The 27,500-nt window shown below is 40.9% G+C and overlaps 1 protein-coding gene across 5 annotated transcripts in view; it reads left to right on the top strand.

The window, feature by feature from the left end:
* The window catches only part of LOC128691376 (streptococcal hemagglutinin), a 257,026-nt gene that overhangs the window by 96,600 nt on the left and 132,926 nt on the right, over positions 1–27,500 (top strand). For all 5 annotated transcript variants that reach the window (XM_053780219.2, XM_053780217.2, XM_053780218.2 and 2 more), the window contains 2 exons: positions 2,449–2,651; positions 12,652–12,763. In XM_053780219.2, the coding sequence (XP_053636194.1) occupies positions 2,449–2,651; positions 12,652–12,763 (315 nt within the window). The remainder of the gene's footprint in view (positions 1–2,448; positions 2,652–12,651; positions 12,764–27,500) is intronic.

Genomic DNA, 27,500 nt, shown 5'->3' with positions numbered 1-27,500 from the left:
GAGGTACATGAGGCATTACGTAGAATGAAAGGGGTTAAAGCAGCTGGAACTGATGGGATCATGACAGAAATGTTAAAAGCAGGGGGGGATATAGTGTTGGAGTGGTTGATACTTTTGTTTAATAAATGTATGAAAGAGGGGAAGGTACCTAGGGATTGGCGGAGAGCATGTATAGTCCCTTTATATAAAGGGAAAGGGGACAAAAGAGGTTGTAAAAATTATAGAGGAATAAGTTTACTGAGTATACCAGGAAAAGTGTACGGTAGGGTTATAATTGAAAGAATTAGAGGTAAGACAGAATGTAGGATTGCGGATGAGGAAGGTTGTTTCAGAGTGGGTAGGGGATGTATAGATCAAGTGTTTACATTGAAGCATATATGTGAACAGTATTTAGGTAAAGGTAGGGAAGTTTTTATTGCATTTATGGATTTAGAAAAGGCATATGATAGAGTGGATAGGGGAGCAATGTGGCAGATGTTGCAAGTATATGGAATAGGTGGTAAGTTATTAAATGCTGTAAAGAGTTTTTATGAGGATAGTGAGGCTCAGGTTAGGGTGTGTAGAAGAGAGGGAGACTACTTCCCGGTAAAAGTAGGTCTTAGACAGGGATGTGTAATGTCACCATGGTTGTTTAATATATTTATGGATGGGGTTGTAAAGGAAGTAAATGCTAGGGTGTTCAGGAGAGGGGTGGGATTAAATTTTGGGGAATCAAATTCAAAATGGGAATTGACACAGTTACTTTTTGCTGATGATACTGTGCTTATGGGAGATTCTAAAGAAGAATTGCAAAGGTTAGTGGATGAGTTTGGGAATGTGTGTAAAGGTAGAAAGTTGAAAGTGAACATAGAAAAGAGTAAGGTGATGAGGGTATCAAATGCTTTAGATAAAGAAAGATTGGATATTAAATTGGGGAGGAGGAGTATGGAAGAAGTGAATGTTTTCAGATACTTGGGAGTTGAAGTGTCGGCAGATGGATTTATGAAGGATGAGGTTAATCATAGAATTGATGAGGGAAAAAAAGGTGAGTAGTGCGTTGAGGTATATGTGGAGTCAAAGAACGTTATCTATGGAGGCAAAGAAGGGAATGTATGAAAGTATAGTAGTACCAACACTCTTATATGGGTGTGAAGCTTGGGTGGTAAATGCAGCAGTGAGGAGACGGTTGGAGGCAGTGGAGATGTCCTATTTAAGGGCAATGTGTGGTGTAAATATTATGCAGAAAATTCGGAGTGTGGAAATTAGGAAAAGGTGTGGAGTTAATAAAAGTATTAGTCAGAGGGCAGAAGAGGGGTTGTTGAGGTGGTTTGGTCATTTAGAGAGAATGGATCAAAGTAGAATGACATGGAAAGCATATAAATCTATAGGGAAAGGAAGGCGGGGTAGGGGTCGTCCTCGAAAGGGTTGGAGAGAGGGGGTAAAGGAAGTTTTGTGGGCGATGGGCTTGGACTTCCAGCAAGTGTGCGTGAGCATGTTAGATAGGAGTGAATGGAGACGAATGGTACTTGGGACCTGACGATCTGTTGGAGTGTGAGCAGGGTAATATTTAGTGAAGGGATTCAGGGAAACCGGTTATTTTCATATAGTCGGACTTGAGTCCTGGAAATGGGAAGTACAATGCCTGCACTTTAAAGGAGGGGTTTGGGATATTGGCAGTTTGGAGGGATATGTTGTGTATCTTTATATGTACAGTGGACCCCCGCTTAACGATCACCTCCAAATGCGACCAATTATGTAAATGTATTTATGTAAGTGCGTTTGTACGTGTATGTTTGGGGGTCTGAAATGGACTAATCTACTTCACAATATTCCTTATGGGAAAAAATTCGGTCAGTACTGGCACCTGAACATACTACTGGAATGAGAAAAGTTCGTTAACCGGGGGTCCACTGTATATGCTTCTGAACTGTTGTATTCTGAGCACCTCTGCAAAAACAGTGATAATGTGTGTGTGTGGTGAAAGTGTTGAATGATGAAAGTATTTTCTTTTTGGGGATTTTCTTTCTTTTTTGGGTCACCCTGCCTCGGTGGGAGACGGCCGACTTGTTGGAAAAAAAAAAAAAATGTTATATACATGGAGAAGCATTTAACTTTTTTATAGGTCATACAGTGTTTGGGGAATGGGAAGTAGCCAGGTTTGATCAAGGAAAGGGGGAGTAGTTCTACTGTCTTTGTTCAAAGAGCCCTTCCCCAGCATCAAAATGCTTTCCTTGTAGGATAAAGAAAGCTTAGATTATGTATATAAAATGTAGACTTGATTTTTATGCTGCAGTACAGAATATTTAACATATATGAATAAATGCTTTGAGCCATTAATTTAATTTTCAGTGACTTATAAATAGTGGCTGATATTTCTGTTCATAAATTTAATATGTACAGTGGGACACTGGATAACCAGAAACTTCACTTTGGTCCTTGGAAAATGACATCTGAATATTTATTTTGCAGATGGAGTTTACGATTGGTTCTACAAGGAGAGTGGCCAGGCCTAGCACAGATTGTGAAGACTCGGCTAGGTGTGACCCTGCAGAGATGTTCCCGAGTGGGTGTTTTACAACCCCTATGTCGTACATTATTACCTCTCGTGTCAGACCCTTGGGGTCAGACAACAAAGACTATCTTCTCGGATACAGAGATTCAAGATGATGAAGGTATATAATATTGTTTTCATAATGTTTTTTATTAATATGTATAACCAGGCATAAGTTGACTCTCTCTACCTAGGAACACAACCCCTATTTATAACATTGAGTTTATTGTAAATAAAGGTTTGATTTAGGATGGCTTTTTCAGAACTAGTTAAGTTGAAAGTTTGGGGGTTGCCTATACACAGTTTTGCAATCTGTTATGAGTGCTTTCTTTCTCTTATTACACATCTTCACCCATACTCTCCCCACCACACAGCGCAGCAATCATGCACTTCGCCCAGATATCCTCACCCTTCTGGCTATCTCCTAAACCACACATTTATCCCCCTCCCCACACTTTAACCTGCCACCACACCCCCCCACCTCTGACTGGCCTAAACTCCCAAATGGGTACAGAAGGTGCAGACAAACTGGAAGAGTGAGGCAGGCCCTGCCTCTTACCTGTGCTGTGGATGTTGGATGTTGCTTGACTGATGGACTCCACCATGCAACTGATAAATATGGTGTATTCACTGAAAATGTTGCACTTTTGCAGCCATGTTAACCCTTTGAGGGTCGACAGGCCCTCTCCGAGACTTATTCTCAGGATCGTCCAAATTAAAAAAAAAAAAAAAATTCTCATGAAAAGATAGAGAATCTTTTTCCAATCATAATGACACCAAAATTATGAAATTTGATGGAAAACTTACGGAATTATGCTCTCGTGAAGTTAGCGGTCTCAGCGATGTTTACATATCGGCAATTTTGCCCACTTTGAGCCCCATTTTCGGCCAATTCCACTGTACTAGTCGACAAAAAACATGAATATTTCGCTAGAACTCCATTTTCTCTATCGAATGAGTACAAGAAACCACCCATTTACCAATTTCAACTATCCAGTACAGTGGTCAGAATTTAGCAATTTTGCCAATTTCACACAAATTTCAAAAGATGCCAATTTCCGAATAGGGTCCAGAATAAACAAGACAGACATTCCTGGCACTGAAATGACATTTCTTCTGTTCATTAGTCACGTCTCAAGGCCCCTCTTACATTCTTTTGCTTTCCACTTTGAATTTTTATTCTCACAAAAAATAGAAGATTTACTGTTATGCAGACTACTGCATTAGTGTAAAAAATGGTATAAATAATATTGGCGCACTTGCAAAAGAATATTAGACTCACCAGTTGACGTGTATTGGACGCTTGGCATGATTTGTTTACTTTTGAACTTTGGTAAAAATCGAACATTTCTGCTACATTGAGCTCAATTTCAAGGTACTTTTCATTGTAAAACCCGCCAAAATCATCTCAATTTCTGTAATATGTCTTCCATTCTATAAAATGAGACCAAGAAAACCAGAATACAACAATAAATACCATACGAAAATACAGTGCAAAGCTGCTGTTTTATTCCAAAAAAACAGTCAAAGTTTTTTTTTCTCATTATGCACTGTGTGCTGCAGGATTTTTTTATACCATGCACACTGACCACATAGACCCATTCTTTCATATGTAGGCCTACCAGCTTTCTCCCACTAGATTTGAGGGCACTAGAATTTAGGCGTACTAGTACGTCAAAAACCCAGGGTCGTAAGCCGTACTAGTACGGCCGAAACCCTCAAAGGGTTAACAGATCATGTTTTAATTGACAATTTCCTGTATACAGATCTCCCTCAACATTCGTGAGGGTTAGGGGATCAAGAGCCTCGCGAATGTTGAAAAATCACAAATGTTTGGTGCTCCAATATATTGTAGGGAAATATAATACAATACTGCTTCCTTAACCTATTGAACCATGAACAATCATAAAACACATGAAAACATCGTAACTAGTGCCAGCCCTTTGGTAAAGAAGGTGAAAAAGTCTATAGAATTCAAGAAGGAACTCACTTCAGAGTACAAAACTGGAGGAGGAAGAGAGAGGGGAGAATGTGCCTTCTTCAGTGATTCTGTGATATGTACAATACTAAAGCAGCATGAGTCTATGAAGGCTATAGCGGCAGCCAGTGATAAAGTGTAACATTAACAGTGTAGTAAGTAAGTTAAGTGATTAATCGATAGAAAAAGACCTGCACGAACCTAACTCCCCCAATGTTGCTGGAGTTATATAGGGCAACTGACAACACCGTCATTTCTACTGCCTCTGCTGGCCTTCACCATCATTATGTACAGCTTATGCTCTCAGTGGCCCTTATACACCAACACAACACTCGTGACATACTTAATGACGTATTTTATTCATTCTAGAGTATATGTCCTGTTTCTATATTATTAAGATGTATTGTTTATTATGTCATACTAGATGAGTTTTGATAGATAAATAAGCCGCAGAGTTGATATTAGTGTCATATTGAAGGACTAAGATATCTTGTCTTATCTCCAAACAAACTCTGCCACTGCTACAATTCCTAACATACGTAATGACATATTTTAAATATAATTGGGCAGCAGGGAATTCACGAATGTTCGAAGCCCGCGGAAGTAGAAAACGCAAATGTTGAGGGAGACCTGTATCAGTGTATTATTATTATTATTATCACACTGGCCGATTCCCACCAAGGCAGGGTGGCCTGAAAACGAAAAACTTTCACCATCATTCACTCCATCACTGTCTTGCCAGAAGGGTGCTTTACACTACAGTTTTTAAACTGCAACATTAACACCCCTCCTTCAGAGTGCAGGCACTGTACTTCCCATCTCCAGGACTCAAGTCCGGCCTGCCGGTTTCCCTGAACCCCTTCATAAATGTTACTTTGCTCACACTCCAACAGCACGTCAAGTATTAAAAACCATTTGTCTCCATTCACTCCTATCAAACACGCTAACGCATGCCTGCTGGAAGTCCAAGCCCCTCGCACACAAAACCTCCTTTACCCCCTCCCTCCAACCTTTCCTAGGCCGACCCCTACCCGCCTTCCTTCCACTACAGACTGATACTCTCTTGAAGTCATTCTGTTTCGCTCCATTCTCTCTACATGTCCGAACCACCTCAACAACCCTTCCTCAGCCCTCTGGACAGTTTTGGTAATCCCGCACCTCCTCCTAACTTCCAAACTACGAATTCTCTGCATTATATTCACACCACACATTGCCCTCAGACATGACATCTCCACTGCCTCCAGCCTTCTCCTCGCTGCAACATTCATCACCCATGCTTCACACCCTTATAAGAGCGTTGGTAAAACTATACTCTCATACATTCCCCTCTTTGCCTCCAAGGACAAAGTTCTTTGTCTCCACAGACTCCTAAGTGCACCACTCACCCATTTCCCCTCATCAATTCTATGATTCACCTCATCTTTCATAGACCCATCCGCTGACACGTCCACTCCCAAATATCTGAATACATTCACCTCCTCCATACTCTCTCCCTCCAATCTGATATCCAATCTTTCATCACCTAATCTTCTTGTTATCCTCATAACCTTACTCTTTCCTGTATTCACTTTCAATTTTCTTCTTTTGCATACCCTACCAAATTCATCCACCAATCTCTGCAACTTCTCTTCAGAATCTCCCAAGAGCACAGTGTCATCAGCAAAGAGCAACTGTGACAACTCCCACTTTATGTGTGAGTCTTTATCTTTTAACTCCACGCCTCTTGCCAAGGCCCTCGCATTTACTTCTCTTACAACCCCATCTATAAATATATTAAACAACCACGGTGACATCACACATCCTTGTCTAAGGCCTACTTTTACTGGGAAATAATTTCCCTCTTTCCTACATACTCTAACTTGAGCCTCACTATCCTCGTAAAAACTCTTCACTGCTTTCAGTAACCTACCTCCTACACCATACACCTGCAACATCTGCCACATTGCCCCCCTATCCACCCTGTCATATGCCTTTTCCAAATCCATAAATGCCACAAAGACCTCTTTAGCCTTATCTAAATACTGTTCACTTATATGTTTCACTGTAAACACCTGGTCCACACACACCCTACCTTTCCTAAAGCCTCCTTGTTCATCTGCTATCCTATTCTCCGTCTTGCTCTTAATTCTTTCAATAATAACTCTACCATACACTTTACCAGGTATACTCAATAGACTTATCCCCCTATAATTTTTGCACTCTCTTTTATCCCCTTTGCCTTTATACAAAGGAACTATGCATGCTCTCTGCCAATCCCTAGGTACCTTACCCTCTTCCATACATTTATTAAATAATTCCACCAACCACTCCAAAACTATATCCCCACCTGCTTTTAACATTTCTATCTTTATCCCATCAATCCCGGCTGCCTTACCCCCTTTCATTTTACCTACTGCCTCACGAACTTCCCCCACACTCACAACTGGCTCTTCCTCACTCCTACAAGATGTTGTTCCTCCTTGCCCTATACACGAAATCACAGCTTCCCTATCTTCATCAACATTTAACAATTCCTCAAAATATTCCCTCCATCTTCCCAATACCTCTAACTCTCCATTTAATAACTCTCCTCTCCTATTTTTAACTGGCTTAAATATGTAGTATATACATGATAGTAGGCAGGGAAAAATTTGAAATCTGCTCTGAATTATATTTCAAACTAAATTATCTGTATACAGTGGAACCTTGGTTTTCGTACACCCCGGTTTTCGTAGGATTTGGTTTTCAACGACTTTTTCCGTTAAACTTTTGTCCCAGTTTTCGTACATCACCACGGTTTTCATAGAGCTGACAGTGGTCCATACTGAATGCATCTGCCTGCCTGCCCGCGTCACTCGGCTACTCAAGAGCCGAGTGTTCCAGTCTGCCTTTGTTTATTGTTGAGTGAGCATCACCCCGCGTGTTCAGCCAAAACATTTCGTAATAATTCATTGTTTTTTGTGCTTGTTTATTGAGTGCGACTACTAAATAAGCCACCATGGGGCCAAAGAAAGTTCCGAGTGCCAACCCTTCAAGAGTAAATTGTGTGTGGTGTGGATGCCTAACAATAAGGCATAGGTCACGAGGCACATTTTCATTGAGTGGGTCAATGAAGTGTTTGGCCAGAGTGTGAAGAGATACCTCCTGGAAAATCAATTGCCACTCAAGTGCCTCCTGGTAATGGACAGTGCTTCTGCTCATCCTCCAGACTTGGAAGACCAGTTGTTGGAGGAGTTTAGTTTCATCACAACGAAATTCTTCCTTCCTTATATCACTCCTCTCATCCAACCCATGGACCAGCAGGTCATATCAAACTTCAAAAAACTCTACACCAAAGCAGTTTCAAAGGTGCTTTGAAGTGACCTCGGACACTGAATTGACCCTAAGAGAGTTCTGGAGGAATCACTTCAATATCCTCAATTGCATAAGCCTTATAGATAAGGCTTGGCAAGAAGTGACTTCCAGGATGATGAACTTTGCTTGGAGAAGATTTTTGGCCAGAATGTGTCCAAGAGAAGGATTTTGAAGGGTTTGAGGCTGACCCTGACGACCCTATGCATGTTATAGAATCTATTGTGTCTTTGGGGAAGTCCATGGGGTTGGATGTGAGTGGCCAGGAAGTGGAAGAGTTGGTGGATGACCACAGGGAAGAGCTAGCCACTGAAGACCTGCAACACTTTTAACTGAAACAGCATCAGATCACAGCTGAGAAAATTGCTTCAGAGGAGGAGGAAGAGAGAGGGGAAAATGTGCCGTCTTCAGTGATTAAGGATGTGTGCAAAGTGAAGGGAGGTGCAGAGTTTTGTGGAGAAATATCACCCTAACAAAGCTGTTGTAAGCTGTGTCTGCAACATGTTCAATGACAATGCCTTGTCCCATTTAGGCAAATCTCAGAGATGTCAGAAACGGACGTCTCTGGACAGATTTTTTGTGCGATGGGTTCAGTGACTCTTAAGTTGGTCAAGTGCCAGTAAAAGACAAAGAAGGGTCAGTAACCCTGGATAGGGCCTTGATACCTGAAGTCCTTTTGGAAAGGGATTCCCTGTCCAAACAATAACCTCTTCTTTCTCCCCTCCTCTCCGTCTTCCATACACCAACAAGAGTCTTCAGTGAAGGTAAAAGTGATGTTAAATGTTCATTTATCCATTCCATTAGTCATTTATGTTTATTTCTCATGGTTTTCCGTATGGAAAACTATAGTTATTCTCTATAAAATGTCTTTTGTTAATATTTTTGAGTGTTTGGAATGGATTAATTGGATTTACAATACATCTTATGGGAAATATTGCTTCATTTTTCATACAGTTTGTTTTTGGTCAGACTTTCTGGAATGAATTAATCACGAAAACCAAGGTTCCCCTGTAATATATAATTATTATTCTGTTTAAAACAATAATTATCAAGGTAGGTATTCATGATATCCTGTTAGCATTACAAAACAATAAAAAGTAAAACACACAGTACACTCATTACTTCAAAATATTTGTAATCTTAACCCTTTGACTGTCGAGGTCGTATATATACGTCTTACGAGGTACTGTGTTTGATGTATATATACTCATAAATTCTAGCGGCTTCAAATCAAGCAGGAGAAAGCTGGTAGGCCCACATGTGAGAGAATGGGTCTGTGTGGTCAGTGTGCACCATATAAAAAAATCCTGGAGCATGCAGTGCATAATGAGGAAAAAAAAAACTCCGACCGTTTTTTTTAATTGAAATGCCAACTTTGTGGTCTATTTTCGTATAGTATTTATGGTTGTATTCTCGTTTTCTTGGTCTCATTTGATAGAATGGGAAACATATTATAGAATTAGATGTGATTTTGATTGATTTTACTATAAAAGGAACCTGGAAATGGAGCTCAAAGTAGGGGAAATGTTTGATTTTTGCCGATGTTTAAAAGTAAACAAATGATGTCATTGTCCAATAAATGTCCAACTAGCCATTCTAACATGCAGTCATGAATGGGTTGATGTTATTTATACAATTATTACAGTATTGCAGTAGTCTGCATAACAGTAAATCTTCTATTTTTTGTTTGAATAAAAATTCAAAATAGAAAGCAAGAGTAATATCAGAGGGGCTTGGAGACGTGACTGATGAACAAAGAAAATGTTATTTTAGAGCCAGGAATGTCTGCATTGTTCATTCTGGACCTTATTTTGAAATTGTCATATTTTTTTAATTTTCGTGAAATTGGCCAAATTGCAAAATTCTGACCACGTTATTGGGTAGTTGAAATCGGTAAATGGGCAGTTTCTTGTACTCAGTCGATAGAAAAAATTTATTTCTAAAGAAATAGCTATGAGTTTGGTCGACTGGAACAATGGAATTAGCCGAAAATAGGGCTCAAAATGGGCGAAATCGCTGATTTGTAAATATCGCCAAGGTCGCTAACTTCGCGAGAGCGTAATTCTGTCAGTTTTCCATCAAATTTCGTGTTTTTGGTGTCATTACAATCGGGAAAAGATTCTCTATCATTTCATATAAAAAAATAATTTTTTTTTGTTTTTTGAAATTTTGCAACTCCAGGAGACACTTCAGGATTGGGGGTTGCGACAGTCAAGGGGTTAATGTAGGGTGAGAAGTGAGTAGTGTTTATTGTAAAAATTCAGGTGTGGTAGGTATGGTAGCCAGCCAGGCCACCCCACCCCACCCACACGTAATATACTACGACATTTAACCCTTTGACTGTCGCAAGCTCCTTTCTGAAACTGCCATTCTATGTTGCAAAATTTTTTGAAAAAAAAAAAAAAAAAAAAAAAGTTCTCATGAAATGATAGAGAGTCTTTTCCCGATGGTCACGACACCAAAACTATGATATTTGATCAAAAACTCAGGGAGTTACGCTCCTGCGAAGTTAGCGGTGTTGGCAACATATATGCATCGGCGATTTTGCCGAATTTGAGCCCTGTTTTTGACCAATTCTGTTGTTCCAGTTGACCAAACTCATAGCTATTTCTTTAGAACTCCATTTTTTCTATCAGTTGAGTACAAGAAACCACCTATTCACCAATTTGAACTACCCAATAAAGTGGTCAGAAATTGGCAATTTGGCCAATTTTGTGCAAATAAAAAAAAGATGCCAATTTCAAAATAGGGTCCAGAATAAACAATGTAGACATCACATAATGACATATTTTATTCATTCTAGAGTGTATATCATATTTTTGTGTTATTTATATTGTTTATTATGTCATATTAGATCATTTGAGATAGAGTTGATATTAGCATTATATTGAAGTATTTTTTTCTGCCTCACAAGAGCCAGGAATTCCACTGGAATGTATTAATGGCATTTCAATTAATTTCAGTGAGGAGAATTGATTTGAAATATGAGCAAATTGAGTAAGATTCTGGGTCACGGAAGGAATTAAACTAGTAAGTCTAGGTACCACTGTATAATTATCAGAGTATGTATATATAAAATATGAAATAACTTTAAAACACTTGAAATTTTGGAAAGTTTCCAAACATAATGGAGAGATGCGGTGTTCACAGAGAATGTAAACAAACTGGGTGGGGTGCAGTGACAGTATTAGAAAGACAGGGGGAGCCGTATTGCGAGTTTTGGTCATAATTTGAAATGCCCATATTTGCAGAATGCCATGAAAAGAAATGCCGTAAAGTGGGGCCCTGCTGTACATAAAATATTCTCTTGAATTTGTTCAATAGAGTTACAACTCTATTGTCAAACCATCAAAGCTATTTTTCAAGCTAGCCGTTCTGCTACCAAACCAACAACAATGTTGTTAAGCCAGCAATTTGACTGATAATCCAACAACACATTTTCCAAACTAACATGACTGCTACTACATTGCCAAACCAGTTATTCTGTTACTTTAATGTTAGCTTTGTCATTCATTGAGGTTGACTTATGTGGTGGGTGAAGGTGCAGATCAGAACTTTTAGGTGAAAAAAATTAGGCTAACATGACTGCTTCAATTTATGGAAAATAATAAGTTTTAGTGGTGTAGCATAATTGTTATATGGGTTAGGACTGCAGTATATTAGTGAAACAAAGAAGTGAGCAGTCTTGCCTACACCCTTATGAGGCACACATCATACAGAATGTTATCCATACACAAAATTATAATTTATAATGCTTATTTATCGTGATTGTGTGCATAAAGTATCTTCAGATTTCCCGTAAATTAAATAGTGTATACAATGACTCGCGAAATCGTAATGACACGATTGCAAACAAACCATACCACGGGCGGGATTTGAACCCGCGGTCAGAGAGTCTCAAAACGCGACGGTCTGGAGTTTTGAGACTCTCTGACCGCGGGTTCAAATCCCGCCCGTGGTATGGTTAGTGTATACAATAAACCCTCAATTTAACAGACCTTGATTTATTGGGCTTGGAAGAACAGGACAAAAATCTGTTGGGTCATTTGATCTGGAAACGATGGACAAAGTTCATTGGTTACAGAATTATTCTTAAGATCATAGCAAAGCAACCTCATCTCTATCTACCACAATCACAATTACCAGTCACCTGCTTCTCCATGTTAGTCCACTAAATTGAGGGTTTATGTTGACTAATTATTCACTTTGAAAAAAAATTTTCCTCATTTCTTATACCATATACAGTACATATTAATAAAATTAGAGACAGTGCACTGTAAAGTATGATATATACTGTTGATGTTATTTAAGTACTGTACTCAAAACATGATGTTTAAATGGTCAATTAAAATCAAGACTTGCCAAGTGTTTTAAGGTATACTAATTTTTCTTTGATATTTGTACAGTGGACCCCCGGTTAACGATATTTTTTCATTTCAGAAGTATGTTCAGGTGCCACTACTGACCGAATTTGTTCCCATAAGGAATATTGTGAAGTAGATTAGTCCATTTCAGACCCCCAAACATACACGTACAAACGCACTTAAATAAATACGCTTACATAATCGGTCACATTGGGAGGTGATCGTTAAGCGGGGGTCCACTGTATATGCTATCTTTTAAGTCTCGTGTAATTTATATACCAAGGCCTTATTCTATCATTCCTTTAAGTATTATTGCCACTCATAAGAGAAACTGGATAACTCATTTTGAGAGTAACTTGTGTTACTAGTGTGGTAGATTATTAACATTGATTTTATAATGTATGTAAAGTTCTGATATAAATATAAACAATATATTGGTTGCTTTCCAGCTATAAGATACATCTCAAACGAAACATGGGAGGTGGTACGTGTACGAGTGGACACCATGATTGAGTCACGGTGTGAGGAGTTAGCCTTTCGTGTCCTCAAAGTTTGTATTAGGTAGGTTTTCTTTGTAATTATCCCTTTTTTTTTTTGTAATTAGTAATTTTTATATAGCTGGACTTGAGTACTGGAAATGGGAAGTACAATGCCTGCACTTTAAAGGAGGGGTTTGGGATATTGGCAGTTTGGAGGGATATGTTATATATCTCTCTATATGCTTCTAAACTGTTGTATCTGGGCACCTCTGCAAAGACAGCGATTATGTGTCAGTGAGGTGAAAGTGTTGAATGATGATGAAAGTATTTTCTTTTTGAGATTTTCTTTCTTATTGGGTCACCCTGCCTCAGTGGGAGATGGCTGACTTGTTGAAAATAAAAATTATGTAGATTTTTTTTTTAATCCACCTGTAAAAATGGCTTTTAAAGAAAAATAGATATTTTTAATATAAAGGTCAAGGTGACATGCTATGTTTCTTGCAGATGAGATAGAGACTTGTTTCTTCAAAATGGAAAATAATGTTAGAGTGGGGTGCTGCTTTGATAATACTGACCTCACATTTTGTTAGACATTATTTGAAGATCCGTGATGTAGTACTATGGGTTTGAGCTCAGGGTCTGTACCGTGGAACTATATGATGAGCTCAGCTCACTCAGGTAAGCAGCGAGAGGTAAATTTGGGCCTAGATATGTGAGAATGTATATGTGCAGCGAGTGTGTGCCATATAAAAAAAATCTTGCCCCATACAGTGCATGATGGGAAAAAACTAACTCTGAATTTAGTTTAATAGAGTGAGTTCGCAGTGTATTTTTGGATGGTTTTTGTGGTTGTATTCTTGGTTTCTTGGTATCATTTAATAAAATGGACGATATGTTACAGAAATAGCTATGATTTTGATTGGCTTCAAAACTGAAGTAGCTTCAAATTGAGCTCAAAGTAGCAGAAACGTATGATTTTTGCTGATATTCCAGAGGACACGGATTGTCACTCGTCTAGCTGGTTCAAATTCAAATTCAAATTCAAAGTTTATTCTCTATAAAGATTACAATGTTGAATTTACAGAATTTGGTTGTTGGTCTAATATGCACTCACGAATGCGCTGACATTATTTATATAAGTGTTACAATGCAGTAGTTTGCATACTAGTAAATCTTCAGTGTTTTGTGTGAATAAAAATTCAAAATGGAAAGCAAGTGTAATATAGGAGAGAACTGGGAACATAACTAATGAAAAGAGGAAATGTTTTAGTTGCAGGAAGATTTATACTGTTTATTTTTTAATTTTGTATGAAATTAGTCAAATTACCAACTTCTGATCACTGTTGGGTAGTTGAAATAGTTAAATAGGTAGTTTCTTGTACAGAAGGGTCCCATTTTACGTTGCTTCGCTAATACGAACATTTCAAAGTATCCCCCAGAATTTTCTATTATGGCGTCTGCGTGCCACACACTTGGTTTACATCCTCTGTGAGCTCTATCTTGATTATGTTTTGAAACTTTCCAAAGTTTCAAGCATTTTAAAGTTATTACATGTACTATTTTTGTGTTTCAATGGCATTTGAGGGTAGCTGTGATAAAAAAAGAAGTCATAAGTGCCAAGTTACAAAGTAGGAGCTAAGCCAGGCAAGGGAGTAGCTAAGGTGTATTTCATTTGTGTTGACGCAATAACATAGGAAAAATATCACTCTGGGGCACTTAACCCTTTGACTGTTTTGGTCGTATATATAGTCTTATGCGCCACTGTTTCGGACGTATTTAAACGCGTAAATTCTAGCGGCTTCAAATCAAGCAGGAGAAAGCTGGTAGGCCCACATGTGAGAGAATGGGTCTGTGTGGCCAGTGTGCACCACATAAAAAAAAATCCTGCAGCACGCAGTGCATAATAAGAAAATAATCCCACCGTTTTTTGGATTAAAACGCCGACTTTGAGGTGTATTTTTGTATAGTACGTGTATTTATCGTTGTACAGGTCTCCCTCAACATTCGCAAGGGTTAGGGAGGTGTATTTTTGTTTAGTATTTATCGTTGTACAGGTCTCCCTCAACATTCGCAAGGGTTAGGGGATCAAGAGCCTCGCGAATGTTGAAAAATCACGAATGTTTGGTGCCCCAATATATTGTAGGGAAATATAATACAATACTGCTTCCTTAACTTGTTGAACCATGAACAATCATAAAATACATGAAAATATTGTAAATTGTACTAAATACATACATGTTATTTAATAACATGTATGTTATTAAATACCACTGCCTCTACCACTGCCTCCACCAATGCCTCCACCACTTCCTCAACCACTGTGAGTCCCTACTACCCTCCCTCCGACCCGCGCAACTGGCAGCCAGCCCTCCCACCAGTGTGGTTAGTGTTTTGTTTGTTCATTATTTGCTATTAAACTACAGTATAAATAATGTAAACCCATTCATGACTGCATGTTGGAATGGCTATTCGGACATGTATCAGACGGTGACATCATGTGTTTACTCTTGAGCACAGCAAAGAATCAAACATTTCTGCTACTGCTAATAATAACAATAGTAATAATAATAATAGTAATATAGTCGGACTTGAGTCCTGGAAATGGGAAGTACAATGCCTGCACTTTAAAGAAGGGGTTTGGGATATTGGCAGTTTGGAAGGATATGTTGTGTATCTTTATATGTGTATGCTTCTAAACTCTTGTATTCTGAGCACCTCTGCAAAAACAGTGATAATGTGTGAGTGTGGTGAAAGTGTTGAATGATTATGAAAGTATTTTCTTTTTGGGGATTTTCTTTCTTTTTTGGGTCACCCTGCCTCGGTGGGAGACGGCCGACTTGTTGAAAAAAAAAAAAAATAATAATACAGTGGAACCTCAAAAATCGAACTTAATCCGTTCCAGGAGCTAGTTCTAAATTTGAAAAGTCTGAAATTTGAAGCAATATTTCCCATAAGAAATAATGGAAATACAATTAATCCGTTCCAGAAACCCAAAAATATTCACAAAAAAAAAATAAATTATATAGTGATTAATTACAGTTTTACATACACACAACAAATGCTGTAGTCTTTAATTATGTATAGTAATATAAAATAACATTTTTACTTACCTTTATTGAAGATTAGTGATGGCATCTGGAAGATAGGGAGGAGGAGAGAGGGAGTTGGGGTTATTGTTTGGAAGGAGAATCCCCCCCCCATAGGGACTTCCGGTATCAAAGCCCTCTCTGGGGTTACTTCCTTTCTCTGTATTTTAATGCCACTAGGACCAGCTTGAGAGTCATTGGACCCCAGTCTCACAAAATAACTGTCTACAGTCCTCTGTTTCTGTCTCACAAAATAATTATCCACAGTCTGTTTCTGTCTCACAAAATAACTGTCCACAATCGTCTGTTTGTCTCACAAAATAACTCCACAGTCATCTGTTTGTCTCACAAAATAACTGTCCACAGTCATCTGTTTCTGTCTCACAAAATAACTGTCCACAATCGTCTGTTTGTCTCACAAAATAACTCCACAGTCGTCTGTTTCTGTTTCAAAATAACTGTCCACAATCGTCTGTTTGTCTCGCAAAATAACTCCACAGTCGTCTGGTTCTGTCTCACAAAATAACTGTCCACAGTCGTCTGTTTCTGTCTCGCAAAATAACTGTCCACAGTCGTCTGTTTGTCTCACAAAATAACTGTCCACAGTCGTCTGTTTGTCTCAAAAAATAACTGTCCACAGTCGTCTGTTTCTGTCTCACAAAATAACTGTCCACAGTCCTCCGTACATCCTGGCAAGCTCAACAAGTCTCACTCCAATCTCATACTTCCGTATTATTTCCTTCTTCACATCTATGGGGTTTCTTTGGGCCCATGGCAGCTTATTTCACAGCCCCACAAGCACTAAACACAATTAAATAATCATAAAATGTGTGAATGAGATCGCAGGTGTGTGTTCACTCAAGCATAAACAAAGCTAGACTGCTCACGGTGCCTGCGCGGGGATGCAGACAGAGCGGGTCAGCGGACAGGTCCCGTACCCGGCGGTCCGAAAATAGGGGCACGTTCAATAATAGGGACACAGTTTTTCCGAAAAATGGTCTTATTTTCGAAACGTTCGATATGTGATACGTTCGATTTTTGAGGTTCCACTGTAATAATAATAAATATGATAGACTTAAAGAAGGAAATTGCAGAAAAAATACGAGGAAATGGTTGAGGCATCGTCAGTCAGTGTGGCTTTGTTTATGCTGGAATGAGCATTAGTCTCCGTGCTCTTCCAAACATTTCGCAATAATTCATTGTGTTTGGTGCTTGTAGATTGAGTGCAACTGGAGTGGTAGAGGCAGTGGGTGAGGCAGTGGGTGAGGCAGCGGGTGAGGCAGCGGGTGAGGCAGCGGGTGAGGCAGCGGGTGAGGCAGCGGGTGAGGCAATGGTAGAGGGAGCGGTTTAGGCAGCGGTTGAGGCAGTGGTAGAGGGAGCAGTTGAGGCAGTGGTATTAATAACATATTTTTTTTTTTTTTTTCTCAACAAGTCGGTCGTCTCCCACTGAGGTAGGGTGACCCAAAAAAGAAAGAAAATCACCAAAAAGAAAATACTTTCATCATCATTCAACACTTTCACCACACTCACACATTATCACTGCTTTTGCAGAGGTGCCCAGAATACAACAGTTTAGAAGCATATACGTATAAAGATACTCAACATATCCCTCCAAACTGCCAATATCCCAAACATAATAATAATAACATATATGTTATAAATAATAATAGTACGTATTATTAATAACACGTATTATTATTATTCATAATATGTATTATTATTATTATTATTAATAACATGTATGTTAAAACCACTACCTCAACCGCTACCTCACACAGCCTCACCCACTGCCTCAACTGCTGCCTCACCCACTGCCTCACCCGCTGCCTCAACTGCTGCCTCACCCACTGCCTCAGCTGCTGCCTCACCCACTGCCTCACCCACAGCCTCAACCACTGCCTCACCCACTGCCTCACCCGCTGCCTCACCCACTGCCTCAACCGCTGCCTCACCCACTGCCTCACCCACTGCCTCAACTGCTGCCTCACCCACTGCCTCAACTGCTGCCTCAACCACTGCCTCTACCACTCCAGTCGCACTCAATCTACAAGCACCAAACACAGTGAATTATTGTGAAATGTTTGGAAGAACACGGAGACTAATGCTCACTCCAGCTTAAGAAAGCCACACTGACTAACGATGCCTCAACCACTCCCTCGTATTTTTGTACAATTTTCTTCTTCAATTCTATCGTATTATTATTATTATTATTATTATTAGCAGAACATAAGAACATAAGAATGTAGGAACACTGCAGAAGGCCTACTGGCCCATACGAGGCAGGTCCTTATCAAAACGACATCTACCTAAAGCTACTCAAGAAATAACTCCCGTACCCCTTGACACCAATCAAACCCAGCCCCTCCCACTCATATATTTGTCCAGTCTCTTCTTAAAGCTACCCAAGGTCCTAACCTCTATCACCCCACTGGGAAGACTGTTCCACGCATCTACAACTCTGTTAGAAAACCAGTACTTACCTATGTCCTTTCTAAATCTAAATTTATCCAACTTAAATCCATTATTCCTGATTCTTACCTGGTTCGACACCCTCAGTACTTTATTAATGTCTCCCTTGTTTATGCCCATCATCCACTTATACACTTCAATGATATCTCCCCTCATTCTACGCCTCTCCCAGAAATGTTTGATTCTTTGCTGTGCTCAAGAGTAAATACGTGATGTCACCGTCCAATACCTGTCTGAATAACCATTCCAATATGCAGTCATGAATGGGTTTACATTATTTATACTGTAGTTAATAGCAAATAATGAACAAACAAAACACTCACCACAATGGTGGGAGGGCTGGCTGCCAGTTGCGGGGTTGGAGGGAGGGTAGTAGGGACTCGCAGGTGGTGGGAAACTTAAATATGATTCGGCGGCTGGGAATTTGGAGGCTGGGAATTTGAAGGTTGGGAATTCGCGAATGTGTGAAGCCCGCGAAAGTTGAAAACGCGAATGTTGAGGGAGACCTGTATTCTCGTTTTCATGGTCTCACGTGATAAAATGGAAAACATATTACAGAAATAGAGATGATTTTGATTACTTTCTCGATGAAAACGACCTTGAAATAGAGCTCAAAGTAGCGGAAATATTCAATTCTTACCAATGTTCAAGAGTAACCAAATCACACCACACGTCCACTACACGTCAACTGGGGAGTCTAATATTCTTTCACTAGTGCACTGATATTATTTATACCATTTTTACAATAATGCAGTGGTCTGTATAACAGTAAATTTTGTATTTTTTGTATGAATAAAAAATCAGAATAGAAAGCAATGGTAATATAAGAGGGGCCTAGAGATGTGACTAATGAACAGAGGATATGTTATTTTAGTGCCAAGAATGTTTACATTGTTTATTCTGGACCCTATTTTGAAATTGGCATCTTTTTTATTTTGCACGAAATTGGCCAAATTGCCAATTTCTGACCACTTTATTGGGTAGTTCAAATCAGTAAATGGGCGGTTTCTTGAACTCAACTGATAGAAAAAATGGAGTTCTAAATAAATAGCTATGAGTTTGGTCAACTGGAACAACGGAACTGGTCAAAAACAGGTCTCAAAGTTGGCGAAATCACCGATGCGTATATGTCGCCGAGACCTCTAAGTTTGCGGGAGCGTAATTCCGTGAGTTTTTGACCAAATTTCGTACTTTTGGTGTAATTACCACTGGGAAAAGATTCTCTATCATTTCATAAGAAATTTTTTTTTTCCCCCAAAAATTTTGCGACATAGAATGACAGTTTAAGAAAGGGGCTTTTGATAGTCCAAAGGGTTAAAATGTATACTATATGTTGTTATAAACTTTATTAATAATCCATCCATGACATGTTTTGGAAAATTATATACAGTAGACCCTAGATCAGGCCACTGCCTGGTTGTGGGTGAGACCACTGTCTCCGTGGGGCTGCACCGGGTTTCAAGGCAGCAAAGGATTTCTTCACCTTACTCCTTTGCGGTAATGTGTTAGGTGATTTCAAGTGTAAGCCCATGGTTATTTACTGCTCTAAGAATCCTCGTAATTTGGAGGTCAAACCAGTCAACGTGGATGACAGAGGAAATATTTATTGACTGGTTTAAGCATTACTGTACTTTATTCCTGAAGTCAAATTGATCTGAACAGCAAGAACCCTGCATTCAAAGTTCTCTTCATTCTTGATAATTCCCATACATGAGTACGGGAATTATCAAGAAGCTTTGCTGGATGTGACCCCCACATGTAAAAGTTGTATTTTTACCTCCAAATACATCATCTTTAATGCAACCACTGGATCAGGGAGTTGTTAAGTTATACGAGTGTAACTACACAAGAAAAGTGATGAAAAAATTAGTTGCATCAATGGACTTTTGACTCCAGCCTGGCAATACCAAGCTTCTGGAATAATGTATAATGTACTGCAGGGTAAAAGAAGCAAGAGATCCAATATAGAATTTATGCACAGTCCAATACAACTATGAACTTTAGTACCAGAACCTCAGCCATCCACTTCTGCTGGCAACCAACAACCACCCACCTCAGCCCAGTAGGGCCACACCATGCATCTCCACTCTTTTCACAATAACTGACATACACCAGCAACCACAGTTTAAGGAAGATAATAATATTTCTGTTGCATTTGTAGTCTTAACCCCTTGACTGTCGCAACTCCAAATCCTGAGGTGTCTCCTGGTGTCACAAAATTTCCCCCCCAAAAAATATTTTTTTCTTATGAAATGATAGAGAATCTTTTCCCGATTGTAACGACACCAAAAGAACGAAATTTGATGGAAAACTGACGGAATTATGCTCTCGTTTTGTTAGCGACCTCGGCGATATTTATGAATCAGGTATTTCGCTCACTTTGAGCCCTATTTTCCGCTAATTCCATTGTTCCAGTCGACCAAACTCATAGCTGTTTCTTTAGAACTCCATTTTTTCTATTGATTGAGTACAAGAAACTGCCCATTTACCAATTTCAACTACCCAATAACATGGTCAGAAATTTGCAGCTTGGCCAATTTCATGAAAATTAAAAAATATTACAATTTCAAAATAAGGTCCAGAATAAACAATGCAGACATTCCTGGCTCTAAAATAACATTCTCTTTGTTCATCAGTCATGTCTCCAGGCCCCTCTGATATTACTCTTGCTTTCTATTTTGAATTTTTATTCAAACAAAAAGTAGAAGATTTACTGATATGCAGACTATTGCAATATTGTAATAATTGTATAAATAATGTCAACCCATTCATGACTGCATATTAGAATGGCTACTTGGACATTTATTGGAAAATGACATTACTTGTTTACTTTTGAACATCGGCAAAAATCAAACATTTCCCCTACTTCGACCTCCATTTCAAGGTTCTTTTCATAGTAAAACCAATCAAAATCACCTCTATTTCTATATGTTTTCCACTGTATCAAATGAGACCAAGAAAACGAGAATACAACCATAAATACTATACGAAAATACAGTGGACCCCCGGTTAACGATATTTTTTCACTCCAGAAGTATGTTCAGGTGCCAGTACTGACCGAATTTGTTCCCATAAGGAATATTGTGAAGTAGATTAGTCCATATAAGACCCCTAAACATACACGTACAAACGCACTTACATAAATACACTTACATAATTGGTCGCATTCGGAGGTGATCGTTATGCGGGGGTCCACTGTACACCACAAAGTCGGCATTTTAATTAAAAAAAGTGGTTGGAGTTTTTTTTTTCTCATTATGCACTGTGTGCTGCAGGATTTTTTTTGTATGGTGCACACTGACCACACAGACCCATTCTCTCACATGTGGGCCTACCAGCTTTCTCCTGCTTCATTTGAAGCTGCTAAAATTTGAGTAAATATACGTCAAACACGGTGGCTCGTAAGATGTATATATACGACTGAAACAGTCAAAGGGTTAAACAACAAAGACAGTATTATCATTTTTATTTTTGTAAGATCTGGATGTCTAAAAAAAAAAAATTGTTTGGCTTTGGGGAGGGGGGGTCCCAGGAACGTAACCCTATTTTTACCGCAAGTTCTTCAGCTTTTATAACAGGGATTTATTTAACAAGGCATTTTCAGGAATGTAACTACTGTGTAATGTGAGGGGTTTACTGTAACACACTACATATAACGTAATAGATGGTCAGATGGATACACATTAACCAGCCAGTTGAACAGAGACCATTTAGTAGTTCTGCGGGTTTGCAATCTCTGTTAACGTAGCTCTACATTTGGACAATTTAAGGGTTAATGCAGTAGCTTGCATAACAGTTGCCATGAGCCAGGGTGTGTTGTCAGTGATTCAGTCTATTTACAGAAATTGTGTGCTCTGCATTTGTGGCAATTTTCCAAAGTTTCAAATTCACCACTCACTATGTACAGTGGACCCTCAACCAATGATGGCATTGACTAATGCTAAAATCGGGCAACGATGCATTTTTGTGTAAAAATGTTGGCTCGACCGATGAAAAAATCAGGTAATGACATTCGTCCCGAACACGTCCGCCTGTCCGTTCAGCCTGAGCGCCTCGGTTGCCCTGCCTTCAGCTGGTGTGCCGTTATTTACAAGCCGGGGTGGACGGTTTCATGCATACATGCAATATATTTTGTATTATTCCATTCTTGTAACTGCTAAATAAGCCACCAAGGGCCCAAAGAAAGCTTCTGGTGCCAACCCTGTGGTCAAAAGGGTGAGAAATACTATCGAAATACTATCGTACCACGGTCAGCTGTTGCTGCACCATTAGCAGCTGCTGCTGTACCACTGTCTGCTGCTGCTGTACCACCATCAGATGCTGCACCACTGTCAGCTGCTGCTGTACCATGGTCAACTGCTGCTGCACCACCGTCAGTTGCTGCTGTACCACCAGATGCTGCACCACCATCTGCTGCTGCTGCACCACTGTCAGCTGCTGCTGTACCACAGTGAGCTGCTGCTGCTGCTGTACCATGGTCTGCTGCTGCTGCACCACTGTCAGCTGCTGCTGTGCCACCATCAGCTGCTGCTGTGCCACCATCAGCTGCTGCTGCAGCACTGTCAGCTGTGCTGTACCATGGTCAGCTTCTGCTGCTGCTGCACCACCATCAGCTGCTGCTGCACCACTGTCAGCTGCTGCTGTACCACAGTGAGCTGCTGCTGCTGCTGTACCATTGTCAGCTGCTGCTGTTGCTGCACCACCATCAGCTGCTGCTGTACCACCATCAGCTGCTGCTGTACCACTGTCAGCTGCTGCTGTACCACCGTCAGCTGCTGCTGTACCATGGTCAGCTTCTGCTGCACCACTGTCAGCTGCTGCTGCTGTACCACAGTCATCTGCTGCTGTCCCACGGTCAGCTGCTGCTGTTGCTGCACCACCATCAGCTGCTGCTGTACCACCATCAGCTGCTGCTGTATCATGGTCAGCTGCTGCTGCTGTCATATGGGGGTTCGAAAACATGGATTGGGTAATAACACTCACGTTGGATGTTCTAGTATATTGGGTGGAATATAGGGGGAGCATTTCGAACCCCCACATGACACTGCTGCTGCACCATGGTCAGTTGCTGCTATACCACAGTCAGCTGCTGCTGTACCACAGTCAGCTGCTGCTGTACCACAGTCAGCTACTGCTGTACCATGGTCAGCTGCTGCTGTTGCTGCACCACCATCAGCTGCTGCAGTACCACGGTCAGCTGCTGCTGTTGCTGCACCACCGTCAGCTGCTGCTGCACCATCATCAGCTGCTGCTGTTCCACCATCAGCTGCTGCTGCACCACCATCAGCTGCTGCTGTACCATGGTCAGCTGCTGCTGTACCTCCACCAGCTGCTGCTGTTGCTGTACCACCATCAGCTGCTGCTGTACCATGGTCAGCTGCTGCTGCACCACCGTCAGCTTCTGTACCACGGTAAGCTGCTGCTGTTGCTGCACCACCACCAGCTGCTGCTGTACTGTGGTCAGCTGCTGCTGTTGCTGCACCACCGTCAGCTGCTACTGTACCACCCTCAGCTGCTGCTGCACCACCATCAGCTGCTGCTGTACCACGGTCAGCTGCTGCTGTTGCTGCACCACCGTCAGCTGCTGCTGTACCATGGTCAGCTGCTGCTGCACCACCGTCAGCTGCTGTACCACAGTAAGCTGCTGCTGCTGTTGCTGCACCACCATCAGCTGCTGCTGTATCACAGTCAGCTGCTGCTGTTGCTGCACCACCATCAGCTGCTGTTGTACCATGGTCAGCTGCTGCTGTACCAAGGTCAGCTCCTGCTGCTGTACCTAGGTCAGCTGCTGCTGCTGTACCAAGGTCAGCTGCTGCTGCTGTACCTAGGTCAGCTGCTGCTGCTGTACCAAGGTCAGCTGCTGCTGCTGTACCAAGGTCAGCTGCTGCTGCTGTTCCAAGGTCAGCTGCTGCTGCTGTACCACCATCAGCTGCTGCTGTATCATGGTCAGCTGCTGCTGCTGTCATATGGGGGTTCGAAAACATGGATTGGGTAATAACACTCACGTTGGATGTTCTAGTATATTGGGTGGAATATAGGGGGAGCGTTTCGAACCCCCACATGACACTGCTGCTGCACCATGGTCAGTTGCTGCTGTACCACAGTCAGCTGCTGCTGTACCACAGTCAGCTACTGCTGTACCATGGTCAGCTGCTGCTGTTGCTGCACCACCATCAGCTGCTGCAGTACCACGGTCAGCTGCTGCTGTTGCTGCACCACCGTCAGCTGCTGCTGCACCACCATCAGCTGCTGCTGTATCACGGTCAGCTGCTGCTGCACCACCGTCAGCTTCTGTACCATGGTAAGCTGCTGCTGTTGCTGCACCACCGTCAGCTGCTGCTGTACCATGGTCAGCTGCTGCTGCACCACCGTCAGCTTCTGTACCATGGTAAGCTGCTGCTGTTGCTGCACCACCATCAGCTGCTGCTGTACTGTGGTCAGCTGCTGCTGTTGCTGCACCACCGTCAGCTGCTACTGTACCACCCTCAGCTGCTGCTGCACCACCATCAGCTGCTACTGTACCACCCTCAGCTGCTGCTGCACCACCATCAGCTGCTGCTGTACCACGGTCAGCTGCTGCTGTTGCTGCACCACCGTCAGCTGCTGCTGTACCATGGTCAGCTGCTGCTGCACCACCGTCAGCTGCTGTACCACAGTAAGCTGCTGCTGCTGTTGCTGCACCACCATCAGCTGCTGCTGCTGTTGCTGCACCACCATCAGCTGCTGCTGTATCACGGTCAGCTGCTGCTGTTGCTGCACCACCATCAGCTGCTGTTGTACCATGGTCAGCTGCTGCTGTACCAAGGTCAGCTGCTGCTGCTGTACCTAGGTCAGCTGCTGCTGCTGTACCAAGGTCAGCTGCTGCTGCTGTACCAAGGTCAGCTGCTGCTGCACCACCTTCAGCTGCTGCTGCACCACCACCATCAGCTGCTGCTGCACCACCACCATCAGCTGCTGCTGTACCACCGTCAGCTGCTACTGTACCATGGTCAACTGCTGCTGTACCACGGTCTGCTGCTGCTGCTGCACCACCGTCAGCTGCTGCTGTTCCATGGTCAGCTGCTGCATTACCACGGTTTGCTGCTGCTGCTGCACCACCGTCAGCTGTACTACTCGAAGATGTGGAGAGTATTGTTGGTGTGGCTTAATGAGAAACAGTTACCGAGAAACAATTAACCCCCAGAGGGTTAGCCACCCAGGATAACTCAAGAAAGTCAGTGCCTCATCAAGGACTGTTTAACTTATTTCCAATAGGGTCCTTAATTTTGTCCCCCAGGATGTGACCCCCACCAGTCGACTAGCACCCAGGTGAAAAGGAAAAAGTTCCATGGGCTAGTGCTCATATTGGTGAATTTAAGGCCAGCAAAGGTTGGTTTGAGAGATTTAAGAATCGTAGTGGCATGCACATTGTGATAAGGTATGGCGAAGCTGAAAAATTCCAACCCCAACAAGTGTTCAATTGTGATGAAACAGGCGTGTTCTGGAAGAAAATGCCAAACAGGACTTACATTACTCAGGAGGAAAAGGCACTCCCAGGACACAAGCCTATGAAAGACAGGCTAACTCTCTTGTTTTGTTGTAATGCTAGTGGGGATTGCAAAGTGAAGCCTTTACTCGTGTATCACTCTGAAAATCCCAGAGTGTTCAAGAAAAACAGTGTCTCATCACTCATCAATACTCTTCAATAAAGGTAAGTGTCATTTTATTATTTATTTATGTATTTATTGTGCATGTCTCATTGTTTTCTTTGTAGGGAAATGTATATTTCATGTAAAAAAATTTTTTTTTAATACTTTTGGCTGTCTGGAACGGATTAATTGGATTTCCATTGTTTCTTATGGGGAAAATTAATTCAGCTAGTGATAAATTTGGCTAAGGACAAGCTCTCTGGTACGGATTAAAATTGTTGGTTGAGGATCCACTGTATAGGCTAAGGATAAAAATATTTTAAGGTAAATAATGAGTATACTGTGCATTTATTTTACTTTCATAGAATTTTTTTAAGCCTTCCTCTATTGCATATTTAACCCTTTTGCTGTCGAGACCCCTGCTCACGAACTTGCCGTGTCAAAAAATTTAAGAAAAAATTATTTTTTTTCTTATGAAATGATAATCTTTTCCTGATGGTAATGAAGCCAAAAGTACGAAATTTGTTGGAAAACTAGAGTTGCACTTTCTTAGCAGTCTCGGCGATATTTACTCATTGGTGATTTCGCCCACTTTGAGCCCTATTTTCAGCCAATTCCATTGTTCCATTCAACCAAACTCATAGCTATTTCGCTAGAACTCCTTTTCTTCTGTTGACCGAGTACAAGACACTGCCCATATACGTATTACAACTACCCAATAAAGTGATCAGAAATTGGTAATTTGGCCAATTTCATGTAAAATTCAAGGAAGGCCAATTTCAAAATAGGGACCAGAATTAACAATGCAAACATTCCTAGCACTAAAATAACATTTTCTCTGTTCATTAGTTATTTTCCAGGCCCCTCTTGTATTATGCTTGCTTTCCATTTTGAATTTTTATTCACATGAAATGTAGAAGATTTACTGTTTTGCAGACTACTGCATTATTGTAAAAATGATGTAAATAATATCAACGCATTTATGAAAGCATATTAGACCAACCAGTTGGTCTAATATTGGATGCTTGACGTGATTTGTTTACTCTTGAACATCGGCAAAATTCAAACATATCCGCTACTTTGAGCTCAATTTCAAGGCACTTTTAGTCTGTAAACCATTCAAAATCAATTCTATTTCTGAAATATATCTTCCGTTCTATAAAATGAGACCAAGAAAACAAGAATACAACCATAAATACCATATGAAAATACACTGCAAATTTGCTATTTTAAACCAGAAACTCTGTTGCAGTTTTTTCTTATGATGCACTGCGTGCTGCAGGTTTTTTTTTATACTGTGCACACTGACCATTCAAACCCATTGTCTCATATGTAGGCCTACCAGTTATCTCCTGCAAGATTGGAAGCCACTAGAATTTTGGTGTAGTATTATGGGACCGACACTGGCTTGCAAGCCGTAATATTATGGAACCGACAATGAAAGGGTTAATATACGATAGTGTAAGCATGTTGTCAGGCCTTTACTTTTGTTTAAAAGTGAAAAAAAGGTGATTCACTTCACTGCAATTTTCACTTTACGACTGTGGCCTGGAACCTAACCTGACATATAATCGGGGCCCTGCTGTACCTAGCCGATAGAATGGAAGGCATACTAATGAAATAGCTATGAGCTTGG

The sequence above is a fragment of the Cherax quadricarinatus genome, chromosome 36 (assembly GCF_038502225.1).
Source record: "Cherax quadricarinatus isolate ZL_2023a chromosome 36, ASM3850222v1, whole genome shotgun sequence".
Classification (NCBI taxonomy): Eukaryota; Metazoa; Arthropoda; class Malacostraca; order Decapoda; family Parastacidae; genus Cherax; species Cherax quadricarinatus.
Note: the sequence above shows the minus strand (reverse complement) of the source record. Positions and strands in the feature narration are given on the sequence as shown.